The 12334-nt window shown below is 44.2% G+C and overlaps 1 protein-coding gene across 2 annotated transcripts in view; it reads left to right on the top strand.

The window, feature by feature from the left end:
• Positions 1-3093: 3093 nt before the first annotated feature.
• Positions 3094-12334, top strand: part of wash1 (WAS protein family homolog 1) — a 29321-nt gene continuing 20080 nt past the window's right edge. For both annotated transcript variants that reach the window (XM_043709420.1, XM_043709419.1), the window contains exons 1-3: positions 3094-3197; positions 4471-4630; positions 6887-6998. In XM_043709420.1, coding sequence (XP_043565355.1) covers positions 4491-4630; positions 6887-6998 — 252 coding nt within the window. In that variant the 5' untranslated portion in view covers positions 3094-3197; positions 4471-4490. The remainder of the gene's footprint in view (positions 3198-4470; positions 4631-6886; positions 6999-12334) is intronic.

The following is a 12334-nucleotide window of genomic DNA, read 5'->3' as shown; positions in this document are numbered from 1 at the left end:
GAACTTGGGTTAAAAACAACTGTGCTAAACTTAAATAAGGGCAATTAAAAAAGAACAAGGGTAGAACTGGTTTGAATGGACTGGGAAAGGAGTCTAACAGCAAAGATGGGTAAACTACAATAGCAGATGTTAAAGAGAGTAGTTCAGGCTCACAACAAAGATGTATCTCATTGAGGGTGAAAAACTCTAGGAAGGGGATAAGCCAACCATGGTTAACCAGGAAAGTTAAGGAGAGCATTAACTTGAAAGTAAAATTTAAAATGTGGCAATGATTAGTAGTAAGCCAGGGGATTGGGAAAAACAACCAAAAAAAGTAAAGAGGAAAAAGATAAACTTTGAATGTAAACTTGTTAGTAATATCAAGATGGGCAGCAAAAGCTTCTCGAAATATATAAAAAGGAAGAGAGATGCCAAAGTTAACATAGTGCCCTTGGAGAATGAGGCTGGGGAAATAATAATAGGGACCCAGGAGAGGTCAGAAGAGTTCAATAAGTATTTTGCATCAATCTTCATGATAGAAGGCACTAACAGCATTCCCAAATTACTAAATAGTCAAAGGAAAAAAAGTGGAGAGGAAATAAATACAGTAAATATGACTAGAGAAATAGCATGAAGGAAACTAATGGGGCTAAATATTGACAAGCCACTTGGACCTGATGGGAGGCATCCTAGGATATTGAAAGAAATAGTGGATACACTAGTAGCAATCTTTAAAGAAATCTTACATTCTGGAAAAGTCCCAGAGGATTATGAAACTGCCAATGTAACAGCTATACTTAAAAAGGGAATGAGACACAAACAGCTAACTATAGGCGAGTTAGCTTGAAATATAACATGACTTCGGAAGGGAAAATAGTGGAGCTAAATATTAGTTAAATGGAGAGGCTAAAGGAAGCTACAGAACAAAGGAAATTGGATGTCCTTGAGCATAAATCAGAATAATACAGAATCCAAATTCAATAGGTAATCAGGAAAATAAGGGGAAAATGGTTTCTATTTCAAAGGAGATACAATATAAAAACAGTGAATTCTTGTTAAAATAAAAGGCCATTTTCAGACAACAATTGGGGAATATTGTAAATCGTTTTAGGCTCCTTATCTAAGGAAATATACGCTGGCATTGGAGACTATCCAGAGAAGGTTCACTAGGCTGATATCAGCTATAGAGGGCCTGTCTTATGAGGAGAGGTTGAGTAGGTTGGGCCTGTACTGCTTGGAATGTAGAAGAACGAGATTCTTAGGAGACTTGATAAGGTAGGTACAGAAATGTTGCTTCCCTCACCAGAAGAATCTCGGACTAGAGGACATAATCTTAAAGTAGGGTTTCTCCCAGTTAGGATTTGGGTAGGGGTAGGGAATCTGTGGAATTCTTTACCTTTGGCTACTGAGGCTGGGTCATTAAGTATATTCAAAGTTTAGACAGTCAGCTTTTTAATCAGTAGAGGGAATCAAGGACTATAAGAAAAAGGCAGGAAAGTGGAATTGAGAGTGATCGGACCAGCTATTGAATGGCAAAGCAGATTCCATCAGCTAAATGGCCCAATTCTGCTCCTCTATCTTTTGGCTTTACTGTTATTCTACCCAGTTTGTAGTTCGAATGTGCAATCACAGGGAGCAACTGAAAAGACAACCAGATAACTGAGAGGAAAAATAGGGGCTAACTTCGTAAAGTGAAATGAAGGGCAGTTAGTACGCAGGAATGTAAACACACCGGGTTTTGACTTGTAGCACTGCCTGGGTCAAAGGGTCTCGGTTCAAGTCCATGTCTGAACAGGCTGATGACAAGTAGGAACACTCTGGGGGCAGGGCTTTGCGGTGGGCGCGGCTTGTTGTGATGGGCGCGGCTTGCGGGGGAGAGGGCGTGGCTTGTTGTGGTGGGCGTGGCTTATGATGGGCGCGGCTTGCTGTGGCGGGCGCGGCTTGCGGGGGGGAGGGCGTGGCTTGTTGTGGTGGGCGTGGCTTGTGATGGGCGCGGCTTGCTGTGGCGGGCGTGGCTTGTTGTGATGGGCGCGGCTTGCTGTGGAGGGCGTGGCATATGGTGATGGGTGGGGTTGGTAGCGCTTGTGCTGAAGATGTACGCATGCGCATAAACCGTAGTCGTTGCGCGAGCGCCGATGACTGCCTGAGTCGTTAGGGCTTGAAAGTTGTATCATGGAATAGGATGTTTGTGTTTGAACAGTGAAGAATGAAAACATGATGGTAGAGTATTAGAAGACGGAATTGGTGTTAATTAATTAGTTGCTTTATTCGGGAGAGTTTCGCAAATAGTGGTCGGTGTACGCATGCGTGGGCCGAGGTACCCTGACAAGGGAAATGCAACAGGTTTTTTAAACTGGAAGCATCTTCAGCCACCTACAGAGACTGGGGGACACGGCTTCAGTCACCTACAGAGACTGGGGGACACCGCTTCAGCCACCTACAGAGACTGGGGTCACCGCTTCAGTCACCTACAGAGACTGGGGTCACCGCTTCAGTCACCTACAGAGACTGGGGAGCACCGCTTCAGTCACCTACAGAGACTAGGGGACACCGCTTCAGCCACCTACAGAGACTAGGGGACACCGCTTCAGCCACCTACAGAGACTAGGGGACACCGCTTCAGCCACCTACAGAGACTGGGGGACACCGCTTCAGCCACCTACAGAGACTGGGGGACACGGCTTCAGTCACCTACAGAGACTGGGGGACACCGCTTCAGCCACCTACAGAGACTGAGGGACACCGCTTCAGTCACCTACAGCTACTGGGGGACACCGCTTCAGCCACCTACAGAGACCAGGGGACACCGCTTCAGCCACCTACAGAGACTAGAGGACACCGCTTCAGTCACCTACAGAGACTGGGGTCACCGCTTCAGTCACCTACAGAGACTGGGGGACACCGCTTCAGTCACCGACAGAGACTGGGGTCACCGCTTCAGTCACCGACAGAGACTGGGGAGCACCGCTTCAGTCACCTACAGAGACTGGGGGACACCGCTTCAGCCACCTACAGAGACTGGGGGATACCGCTTCAGCCACCTACAGCTACTGGGGGACACCGCTTCAGCCACCTACAGAGACTGGGGGACACCGCTTCAGCCACCTACAGAGACCGGGGGACACCGCTTCAGCCACCTACAGAGACCAGGGGACACCGCTTCAGCCACCTACAGAGACCAGGGGACACCGCTTCAATTGTTTATAGAGGCTGTGGAGGTGAGAGCAAGCTGGACATAGCTTCAGCTGTCTACAAGATACCAGTAAACCTTGGGGTTCATGGATCTTGAGCATCTTTTCTTTATGGTCAACATTACCTTTATCTGTTTACTCCTTCTCAGACATGATAAAAGTATGTCTAGTTAACCCATAAAGGTCAATACTAAGTGGTGTTCAAAGGAAAGTAACTTGCATTAATTAGAAATAGTTAAATGTATTGTTATCAAAACAGTTAAGTATCTCTAATTCAATTAGAGATTCAGATCTCCAATAAAACACGGGCTGTAGTCTAATTGAGTTCATGTGGCCTTTTAAATTTGTACTCTGCATCTGTTTGCAAATGCATGATCGGAGCAAATTACTGCAGATGCTGGAATCTGTGCTGAAAACAACAAATGCTGGAGATCACAGAAGGTCAGACAGCATCCATGGAGGGAGAGCAAGCTAATGTTTTGAGTCTAGATGACTTCTTCAAAGCTGAAGTGAAGTGTGGAAGGGGCAGCATTTATGCTATAGTTGGGGTTTAGTGTGTTGGTGGAGAAAAGATGTTGATGGTTCCAATTAAGTGATTGGAATGGGAGAATGGCAGAACAATGGTGTCTAACTGCCAGACTTGAAAAAGAAGACAGGCCTATTGGGGTAGGGGGAGAGAGGATATGGTGACAGATACAAAGTAAAGCTAAAAGGAAGGGAAGAAATGGGAGTTGAACTCTATATATTTAAGTCCAGAAGGCTGTAAAGTGCCTAGACTGAAGATGAGATGTTCCTCCAATTTGTGTTGTGATTCACTGGAGCACTGCAGCATGCTGAGGAGAGGCAAGTGGGCATGCTAGCAGGACTCTGTGTTGAAATGACCAGCTACGGGAAGGTCAGGATCATGCTTGTACACAGACTGGAGGTGTTCTCCAGTCACCCAGTCTGTGTTTGGTTTCTCAAATGTAGATTAGGCCAAATTGGGTGCAACAAGTACAATACACAAGATTGGAGGAGGTACAGGTAGAATGCTGCTTCACCCAGAAAGACTGTTGAGGCTCTCGGATGGTGAGCAGGGATGATGTGAAAGGGCAGGTGTTGCGCCTTCTGCAGTTACGTTGGAAGGTGCTGTGGGAAATGCAGTTTGTGATTTTAGTCGTGGAATGGACTAGGGTGTCCCGAGGGAGCAATCCCTGTGAAATGCCTTATATTTAGTCACATGCTAATCAGTTTTTCAGTGAAAGATTGTCATTAGTTCCTGTGAAAAGTAAATTTTAATCATCACTGCCTTGTTTTCCAGTTTACCCACATTGAATTAAAATGATGCAAAAGTACTTCACCGAAGGGCAGGTATACACAGTTCCAATCATCCAACCAGACTTGCGACGTGAAGAAGCCATTCACCAGATCAGTGATGCCCTTCTATATCTCCAGAAAATCTCCAATGATGTTTTCACTAGGTATGGAGCATAAGGGACATGAATTTTGAGAAATTTATCTAAATATTAGATTTTGTGTTCGTGAGCAGCAGTGTTTAATTCTGTAATTGTCTGAGTACTGTCATTCTCAAGAATTAACAAAAGTTTACAAGTTCAAAATGAAGCACAGAATACTTGAAAAAGGAAGTCCATATTAATCTATTTAATAACTTGCACATGTAAGCCCTCCTTCATTCAAGATAATGTCTTGAAGCATGTGATAGGAAATGAATTGCAACAACTAAAAGTGGAAGTGATCAAAGTGAAGGGTTTAAGGAGGTTTTTAAAGACCAAGGAGGAGGAAGGCAGGTTTATTTATAGAGGGAGTTCCAGAGAATGAAGGAGAGTAGATTGTGCAGTCTTTACAGAGGTAAATCTAATGTGTGAAATGGATGGGCAAAGTAAGCGATGAAGCCTAATATTGAGAAACAAGGATAAGAGAACTGGAGTCATGCTTTTGATCCTCCTTTGGCTTGTTGCACGTATTATGTTGCAAACTTCTCTAGAAGGCTGGAACTATAGTAAATGCGAATAAATCCATTAAATGAAAAAGTGGATGTGCTGTGTAATTGTTTGCCTTGTAATGTGCCTTGATGCTGAAAAGGTTGGGAGCCACTGCAGTGGACTGATCCTGTATGGTACAACTGTCTTAGAGGTCGAATGGGTTGGACCTGTACTCATTGGAGTTTAAATAAATGAGGGGTGACCGTATTGAAGCATACAAAATTCTTAGGGCACTTGCAGGTTAGATGCAGAAAGGTGTTTTTCCTGTTGAGAGTTTCTATGATTAGAGGGCATAATGGATATTAATGGAAATGTAGTCAAAAGTTTCATTCGTATCAGTGGACCAGTACAGGATTGGTTCCTATGGATCTCAAGTACTGGCTTGGACAAATGTTGTCCAATGACCTACCTATATAACATGCAACTCGGATGTAACAATGATGCCATTGATTATCTAAATTAGATACCCTTACATGCTTCTAACATCACTGTATCAAGCCTATTCCTATTCAGAATATAAGTTTTACTTTGTTTTGCTAAAATGTATCAACTTACCATCAGCGTCACTGGCCCAGATCTTTGCTCTCCAGATTGCTGGAGACCAGATTTACAATCCAATGTGTGACAGTGACCTGTGGAAGACCCCAGGTCTCTGCAAATGGCTTTGACTGTGTTAGTCTTCTTCAGACCATTACTGGGTTCTTAACCTGAATACATAGGCAGATCAAACTGTAGTGTGACCTCTGGATAACTATAGGATACACTATTACTGCCCAACGGTTTGTCTATACCCCTAACCTGACTGAACCCAATTCACCCTCCACCAAAGCCAGATCTGATGATATCCCACCATCTGACTATTCCCAAACTGATCCAACTGCCCCTCTTGACCACAATGACCCCTCCAGCACTTTAGTCCCATCACCTACGACATGACTGACCCCAAACCAATTATCCACACTACTCATTCATGCACTCCCTTTTTCACACTGGAACTTTAAGTTGACCTTGTGGCAGCTTGTACCATGGACAGGGGACTGCCCGAGTGCTACAGTGAAGCTATCATATTTACTTTGCATCTCTGGAGAGACTGGGCTCAAATAACCCAGCCAGAGATGCAGAGCCATGCCAGAGTGGGGATAGATTTGAGTGAAGTGGCAATCTGATGATTGCTATTCTGGAATGATCTCAGCTAATGTGTTTGGTCCATGTTTTATTCTCTCATCTTGATAATATCACTTTATAGCTTCCATTTGGCCTTATAGACAATACTATTTAGTCTTGCACTAATTGCCCATTCCAACTCTGCTCCATCAAACCAATGATGTTTGGAGCCACTTTCAAAGACTCTTAACCCTTACTCTGTTTTGCTCTTCTAACCAATAATGAATCTGTTTTCTACCCTCCCTTTTAATTGCATACATCCTAACTGAGTGGTGGCAAAAAGTAAAGAAGTGGTGACTGGTTAGCTCAGTTGGCTGGGGTGCCATGCAGGGTTCAATTCCCACACTGGCTGAGGTTAATATGATGGACTCTCTTTCTTAACTGCTTCCCCTCACCTGAGGCCTGGTGACCCTCCAGTAAAACCACCACTGGTTATCTGTCTAGTGAGATAGCAGCCTTGTGGTCTGGTAAGACAATGGTGACTTTACCTTTCACCTTCTTGGCAAAAGTATTTTTATATTAATGCTTCATAATTTAAACAAATTTTAACAGCGTAATATCTTGTTACAGGGTTTCCCAAAACGTAGCGAGCAATCAAACTCGCTTGCAGTCCATCAATGACCGGATCAACTTGGCACAGGCTAAAATCAAGAAAATCAAAGGCAGCAAGAAAGCTACTAAAGTAAGAGTTAACTTTCCAGGACTGTATTGGTATGTGCAGTTCTGGACTGTTTCTGCATAGTGTGTGAATTCAAAACAGAGTTCCTTCCACGTGACACTGGCCCTGTTTTTTCCATGATTTGAAGTTAGGTGATCTGACTTTCAGTGCCAAATAGCTGCACTTCAATTTCAGTTGACTCAGGTCTTTTTCCTTGCTTTCAGCCAAAAAGCTATTTAACCTTTTGGTGATTGAGGAGGAGAATGGCAATTTTAGAATTTAGTGAGAATTCGTCTTTGCTGTAAATGTGATAGCACATGCTTCCTTTTGCCTGTAATGTTCAAAGTAGGTTCTGTAACCTTGATAGTAGAGCAACTGCTAAAACATGAGTCTCTGCCTCTTGTAAAATTTGTGAGTGAACAGTCTGCACCAAACAAAAGGAGAAAAGCTCAATCACACAATATCAGCATATGTTATGGAATGGTACAGCTTACATAGAACATATAACAATACAGCGCAATACAGGTCTGTCGGCCCTCTATGTTGCACCGACCTGTGAAAATAATCTGTTGCCCATTTAACCTATGCCCTTCCATTATTATCCATATCTATGTCCAATGCCCATTTAAATGCCCTTAACATCGGCGAGTCTACTACTATTGCAAGCAGTGGAGAAACTACCCCTAATATCTGACCTAAATCTATCACCCCTCAACTTAGCCATGTGCCCTCGTATTAGCCTTCGGCATCCGAGGAAAAAAAGGCTCTCACTGTCCACCCTATCTAACCTTCTGATTATCATATACATCTTGATTAAGTCACCTTTTAACCTTCTTCTCTCCAACAAAATCAGCTTCGGTTCCCTCAGCCTTTCCTCGTAACAGCTTCCCTTCATACCAGGCAACGTCCTAGTAAATCTCCGCTAACCCTTTCCAAAGCTTCCACATTCCTATAATGCGGTGGCCAGAACTGCACGCAGTACTCCAAATGCGGACATACCATTATCTTGTATAGCTGAAGCATGACCTCATGGCTCTGAAACTCGATCTCCCTACCAAAAAACGCCAGCACGCCATTTGCCTTCTTAACAACCCTATCAACCTGGGTGGCAACTTTCAGGGATTTATGCACCAGCTCACCAAGATCTCTCTGTTCATCTACACTGCCAAAAATTTTACTATTAGCCCAGTACCCTGCACTCTTGCTATTTCTTCCAAAGTGAACTACCGCACACCTTTCTGCATTAAACTCCATTTGCAACTTCTCAGCCCAGCTCTGCATCATATCTATGTCCCTCTGTAACCCACAACATCCTTTGGCACTATCCACAACACTGCCTGCCTTAGTGTCATCTGCAAATTTACTAGTCCATCCTTTGACGCTCATATCCAGATCATTTTATAAAAATGACAAACAACAGTGGCCTCAAAACAGATCCGTGCGACACACCACTGGTAACTGAGTTCTAGGATGAACGTTTCCCTTCACCCACCACCCTCTGTCTTCTTTCAGCTAGCCAATTTCTGATTCCAAACTGCTAAATCACCTTCAATCCTTAAACTCCGTATTTTGTACAATAGCCTACCATGTGGAACCTTATCAAACGCCTTACTGAAGTCCATGTGCACCACATCAACCTCTTTACCTTCATCCACCTGTTTTAGCACCTTCTCAACGAACTCAATAAGGTTATTGAGGCACAACCTACCCTTCACAAAACCGTGTTGACTATCCTTAATCAAATTATTCCTGTCTAGATGATTATAAATCCTATCACTTGTAATCTTTTCCAAGATTTGGAGATGCTGGGTTGGACTGGGATGATCAAAGTTAAAAATCACAACACCAGGTTATAGTCCAACAGGTTTAATTGAAAGCACTAGCTTTTGGAGTGCTGCCCCTTCATCAGGTAGTTGTGGAGTACAAGATTGTAAGATACTCTTAAATTGTGTCCTACGATTTTATACTCCACAACCACCTGATGAAGGAGCAGCACTCTGAAAGCTAGTGGTTCCAATTAAACCTGTTGGATTATAAACTGATGTTGTATGTTTTTATTTTTAACCATTTCCAAAACCTTACCCACAACTGAAGTAAGGCTCACTGGTTTATAATTGCTAGAGTTGTCTCGTCTCCCCTTCTTAAATGAGGGAATGACATTTGCTACCCTCCAGTCTTCTGGCACTACTGTCGACAGTGATGACATAAAAATTGAAGCCAAAGGCTCTGCAATCTCCTCCCTGGCTTGCCAGATAATCCGAGGATAAATCCCATCCAGCCCCGGGGTCTTATCTATTTTCACATCTTCCAAAATTGCTAAAACCTCCTCTTTGTCAACCTCAATCCCATCTAATCTTGTAGCCTGTGTCTCCCTATTCTCACTAACATTTCCCTTTTCCAATGTGATTACTGACCAAAAGTATTGATTAGGCACAACCTCTACGTCCTCAGATTCCACACATAACTTTCCACTACTATCTTTGATTGGCCTTAATCTCACACTAGTCATTCTTTTATTCCTGATATACTATAGAAGGCCTTGGGGTATTCCTTGAATCTATCCGCCAACAACTTCTCATGTCGCCTCCTGGCTCTTGTCCTCTCTTTAGACCTTTTCTGGCTAACTTATAACTCTCCAGCCTCCTATCTGAGCCTTCATGCCTCATCCTCACATAAGCCTCCTTCCTCCTCTTGATAAGAGCTTCAACCTCTTTAGTAAACTGGCTCCCTCTCGACAACTACTTCCCTGCCTGATGGGTATCTACTTATCAAGGACCCGCAGTATCTGTTGCTTGAATGAGCTCCACATTTCAAGTCTGTCCATCCCCTGCAATTTCCTTCCCCATCCTATGCATCTTAAATCTTGCCTAATCACATTATAATTGCCTTTCCCCCAGCTATACCTCTTTCCCTGCAGTATATACCGATCCCTGCCCATTGCTATTGTAAATTTAACTGAATTATGGTCACTATCGCCAAAGTGCTTTATCTACCTCCAAGTCTAACATCTGGCCTGGTTCATTCCCTAGTACCAAATCCAATATGGCATTGCCCCTTGTTACAGATTAATGTTAAATTTTTGTTTGCAGGGGCATTAACAATCTTTCTTATTTAAAGTCATCGAGTCACAGATGTACAGCACAGAAACAGATCATTTGGTGCAACCCTCCAAACCCTTTCTATTCATATACCCATCCAGTTAAATATGTTGCCTTATGACAATCTTGTGAAGCACGTTACATTCACATAGATCCATATCGAGTCATAGAGATGTACAGCATAGAAACACTCTTTGGTCCAACTTGTCCATGCCAACCAGATCTTCCATATTAATCTAGTCCCATTTGCCAGCTTTTGGTCCACATCCCTCTAAACCTTTCCTATTCATATACCCAGCCAGATGCCTTTTAAATGTTGTAATTGTACCAGCCTCTATCACTTCCTCTGGCAGCTCATTCCACACATGCACCACCCTCTGCGTGAAAAAGTTGTCCTTTATAAATCTTGACCGTCTTACATTAAACCTATGTCTTCTAGTTTTGGATTCCCCTACCTTGGGCAAAAGACCTTGGTTATTCACCCTATCCATGCCCCTCATGATTTTATAAAACTCTATAAGGTCACCTCTCAGCCTTGAACACTCAAAGGAGAACAGTCCCAATCTTCTACTCCTCTCTGTATAGCTCAAAACCTCTAACTCCAGCAATATTCTTAAATCTTTTCTGAATCCTTTCAAGTGTCACAACATCCATCCTATAACAGGGAGACCACAATTGAATGCAGTATTCCAAAAGTAGCCTAACCAGTGTCCTGTACATGACGTCCCAACTTCTATACTTATGCACTGACCAATAAAGGCAAGCATACCAAACGCCGCCTTCGCGGCGTAATAAACATAAGTCGTTGTTGCTGTATCTTTGACTGAGCCATCCACTTTAGCATAAATACTGTCATTCTTAAACTTCTGTTTTATTTAAAATACTTTTCTACATTTTAAAAGGTTATGCTGGATCCGGCGTCTCCCCCATTTCTGGATGGTTTCCACTAGAACTTGACCTTGTATACGTCAATATTGAGTCTGATTGAGGAAGACTGAACCAGCTGGGGCTCCTTTCTCTAGAAAAGGGAGGACTTTGGGGTTGACCTGACATCACTTTAAAACTCTGAAAGGGCTTGGCGGAATAGATAGATCGTTGGGAGATCTCAAGGAGCCAGGAATTCCCCTTGCAACAGTCCAAGGACACTGCTAGCAACAAGGATAGGTGGTCAGCTTGCAGAGACTGTGGGAATGCAGATGGATCTGCCTGAGATTGCCCATAACCACTAAACTCCACCCACGAGTCATCAGCACACTGCATAGACCATTCAAGCCATCACATTAATACTAGCACTCTCTAGAGTCATAATCATCGTGGTACAGCACAGAACAGACCCTTTGGTCCAATCAGTCCCTGCCAACCATAATCCCAAACTAATCAGTTCTATTTCCCTCATTTCCATGCCCCGGCTTCAATAAGGAGAAAGTGAGGACTGCAGATGCTGGCGATCAGAGCTGAAAATGTGTTGCTGGAAAAGCGCAGCAGGTCAGGCAGCATCCAAGGAGCAGGAGAATCGACGTTTCGGGCATGATCCCTTCTTCAGTAATGAGGAAAGTGTCCAGCAGGCTAAGATAAAAGGTAGGGAGGAGGGACTTTGGGGAGGGGCATTGGAAATGTGATAGGTGGAAGGAGGTCAAGGTGAGGGTGATAGGCTGGAGTGGGGGTGGGGGCGGAGAGGTCAGGAAGAAGATTGTAGGTTAGGAAGGCGGTGCTGAGTTCGAGGGATTTGACTGAGACAAGGTGGGGGGATGGGAATTGAGGAAACTGGAGAAATCTGAGTTCATCCCTTGTGGTTGGAGGGTTCCTATGGGGAAGATGAGGCGCTCTTCCTCCAACCGTCGTATTGCTATGGTCTAGCGATGGAGGAGTCGCAAAGGGAGGCGCGGTAGTAGTTTGGCACACCGACCTTTACACTGCTGAGGCTAAACGCCAGCTCGCGGACACCTCCTCCTACTGTCCCCTTGACCATGACCCCACCTCCCACCACCAAACCATCATCTCCCAGACCATCCATAACTTCATCACCTCAGGGGATCTCCCATCCACCGCCTCCAACCTCATAGTTCCACAACCCTGTACCGCCCGTTTCTACCTCCTGCCCAAAATCCACAAACCTGACTGTCTCAGCCTGCTCCTGCCCCACCGAACTCATCTCTTCATACCTCAACACGGTCCTGTCCCTCTTAGTCCAAGAACTCCCCACCTACGTTCGGGACACCACCCACGCCCTCCACCTCCTCCATGATTTTCGCTTCCCCGGTC

The sequence above is a fragment of the Chiloscyllium plagiosum genome, chromosome 19 (genome assembly GCF_004010195.1).
Source record: "Chiloscyllium plagiosum isolate BGI_BamShark_2017 chromosome 19, ASM401019v2, whole genome shotgun sequence".
Taxonomy (NCBI): domain Eukaryota; kingdom Metazoa; phylum Chordata; class Chondrichthyes; order Orectolobiformes; family Hemiscylliidae; genus Chiloscyllium; species Chiloscyllium plagiosum.
This window is presented reverse-complemented; position numbering and strand designations above follow the sequence as displayed.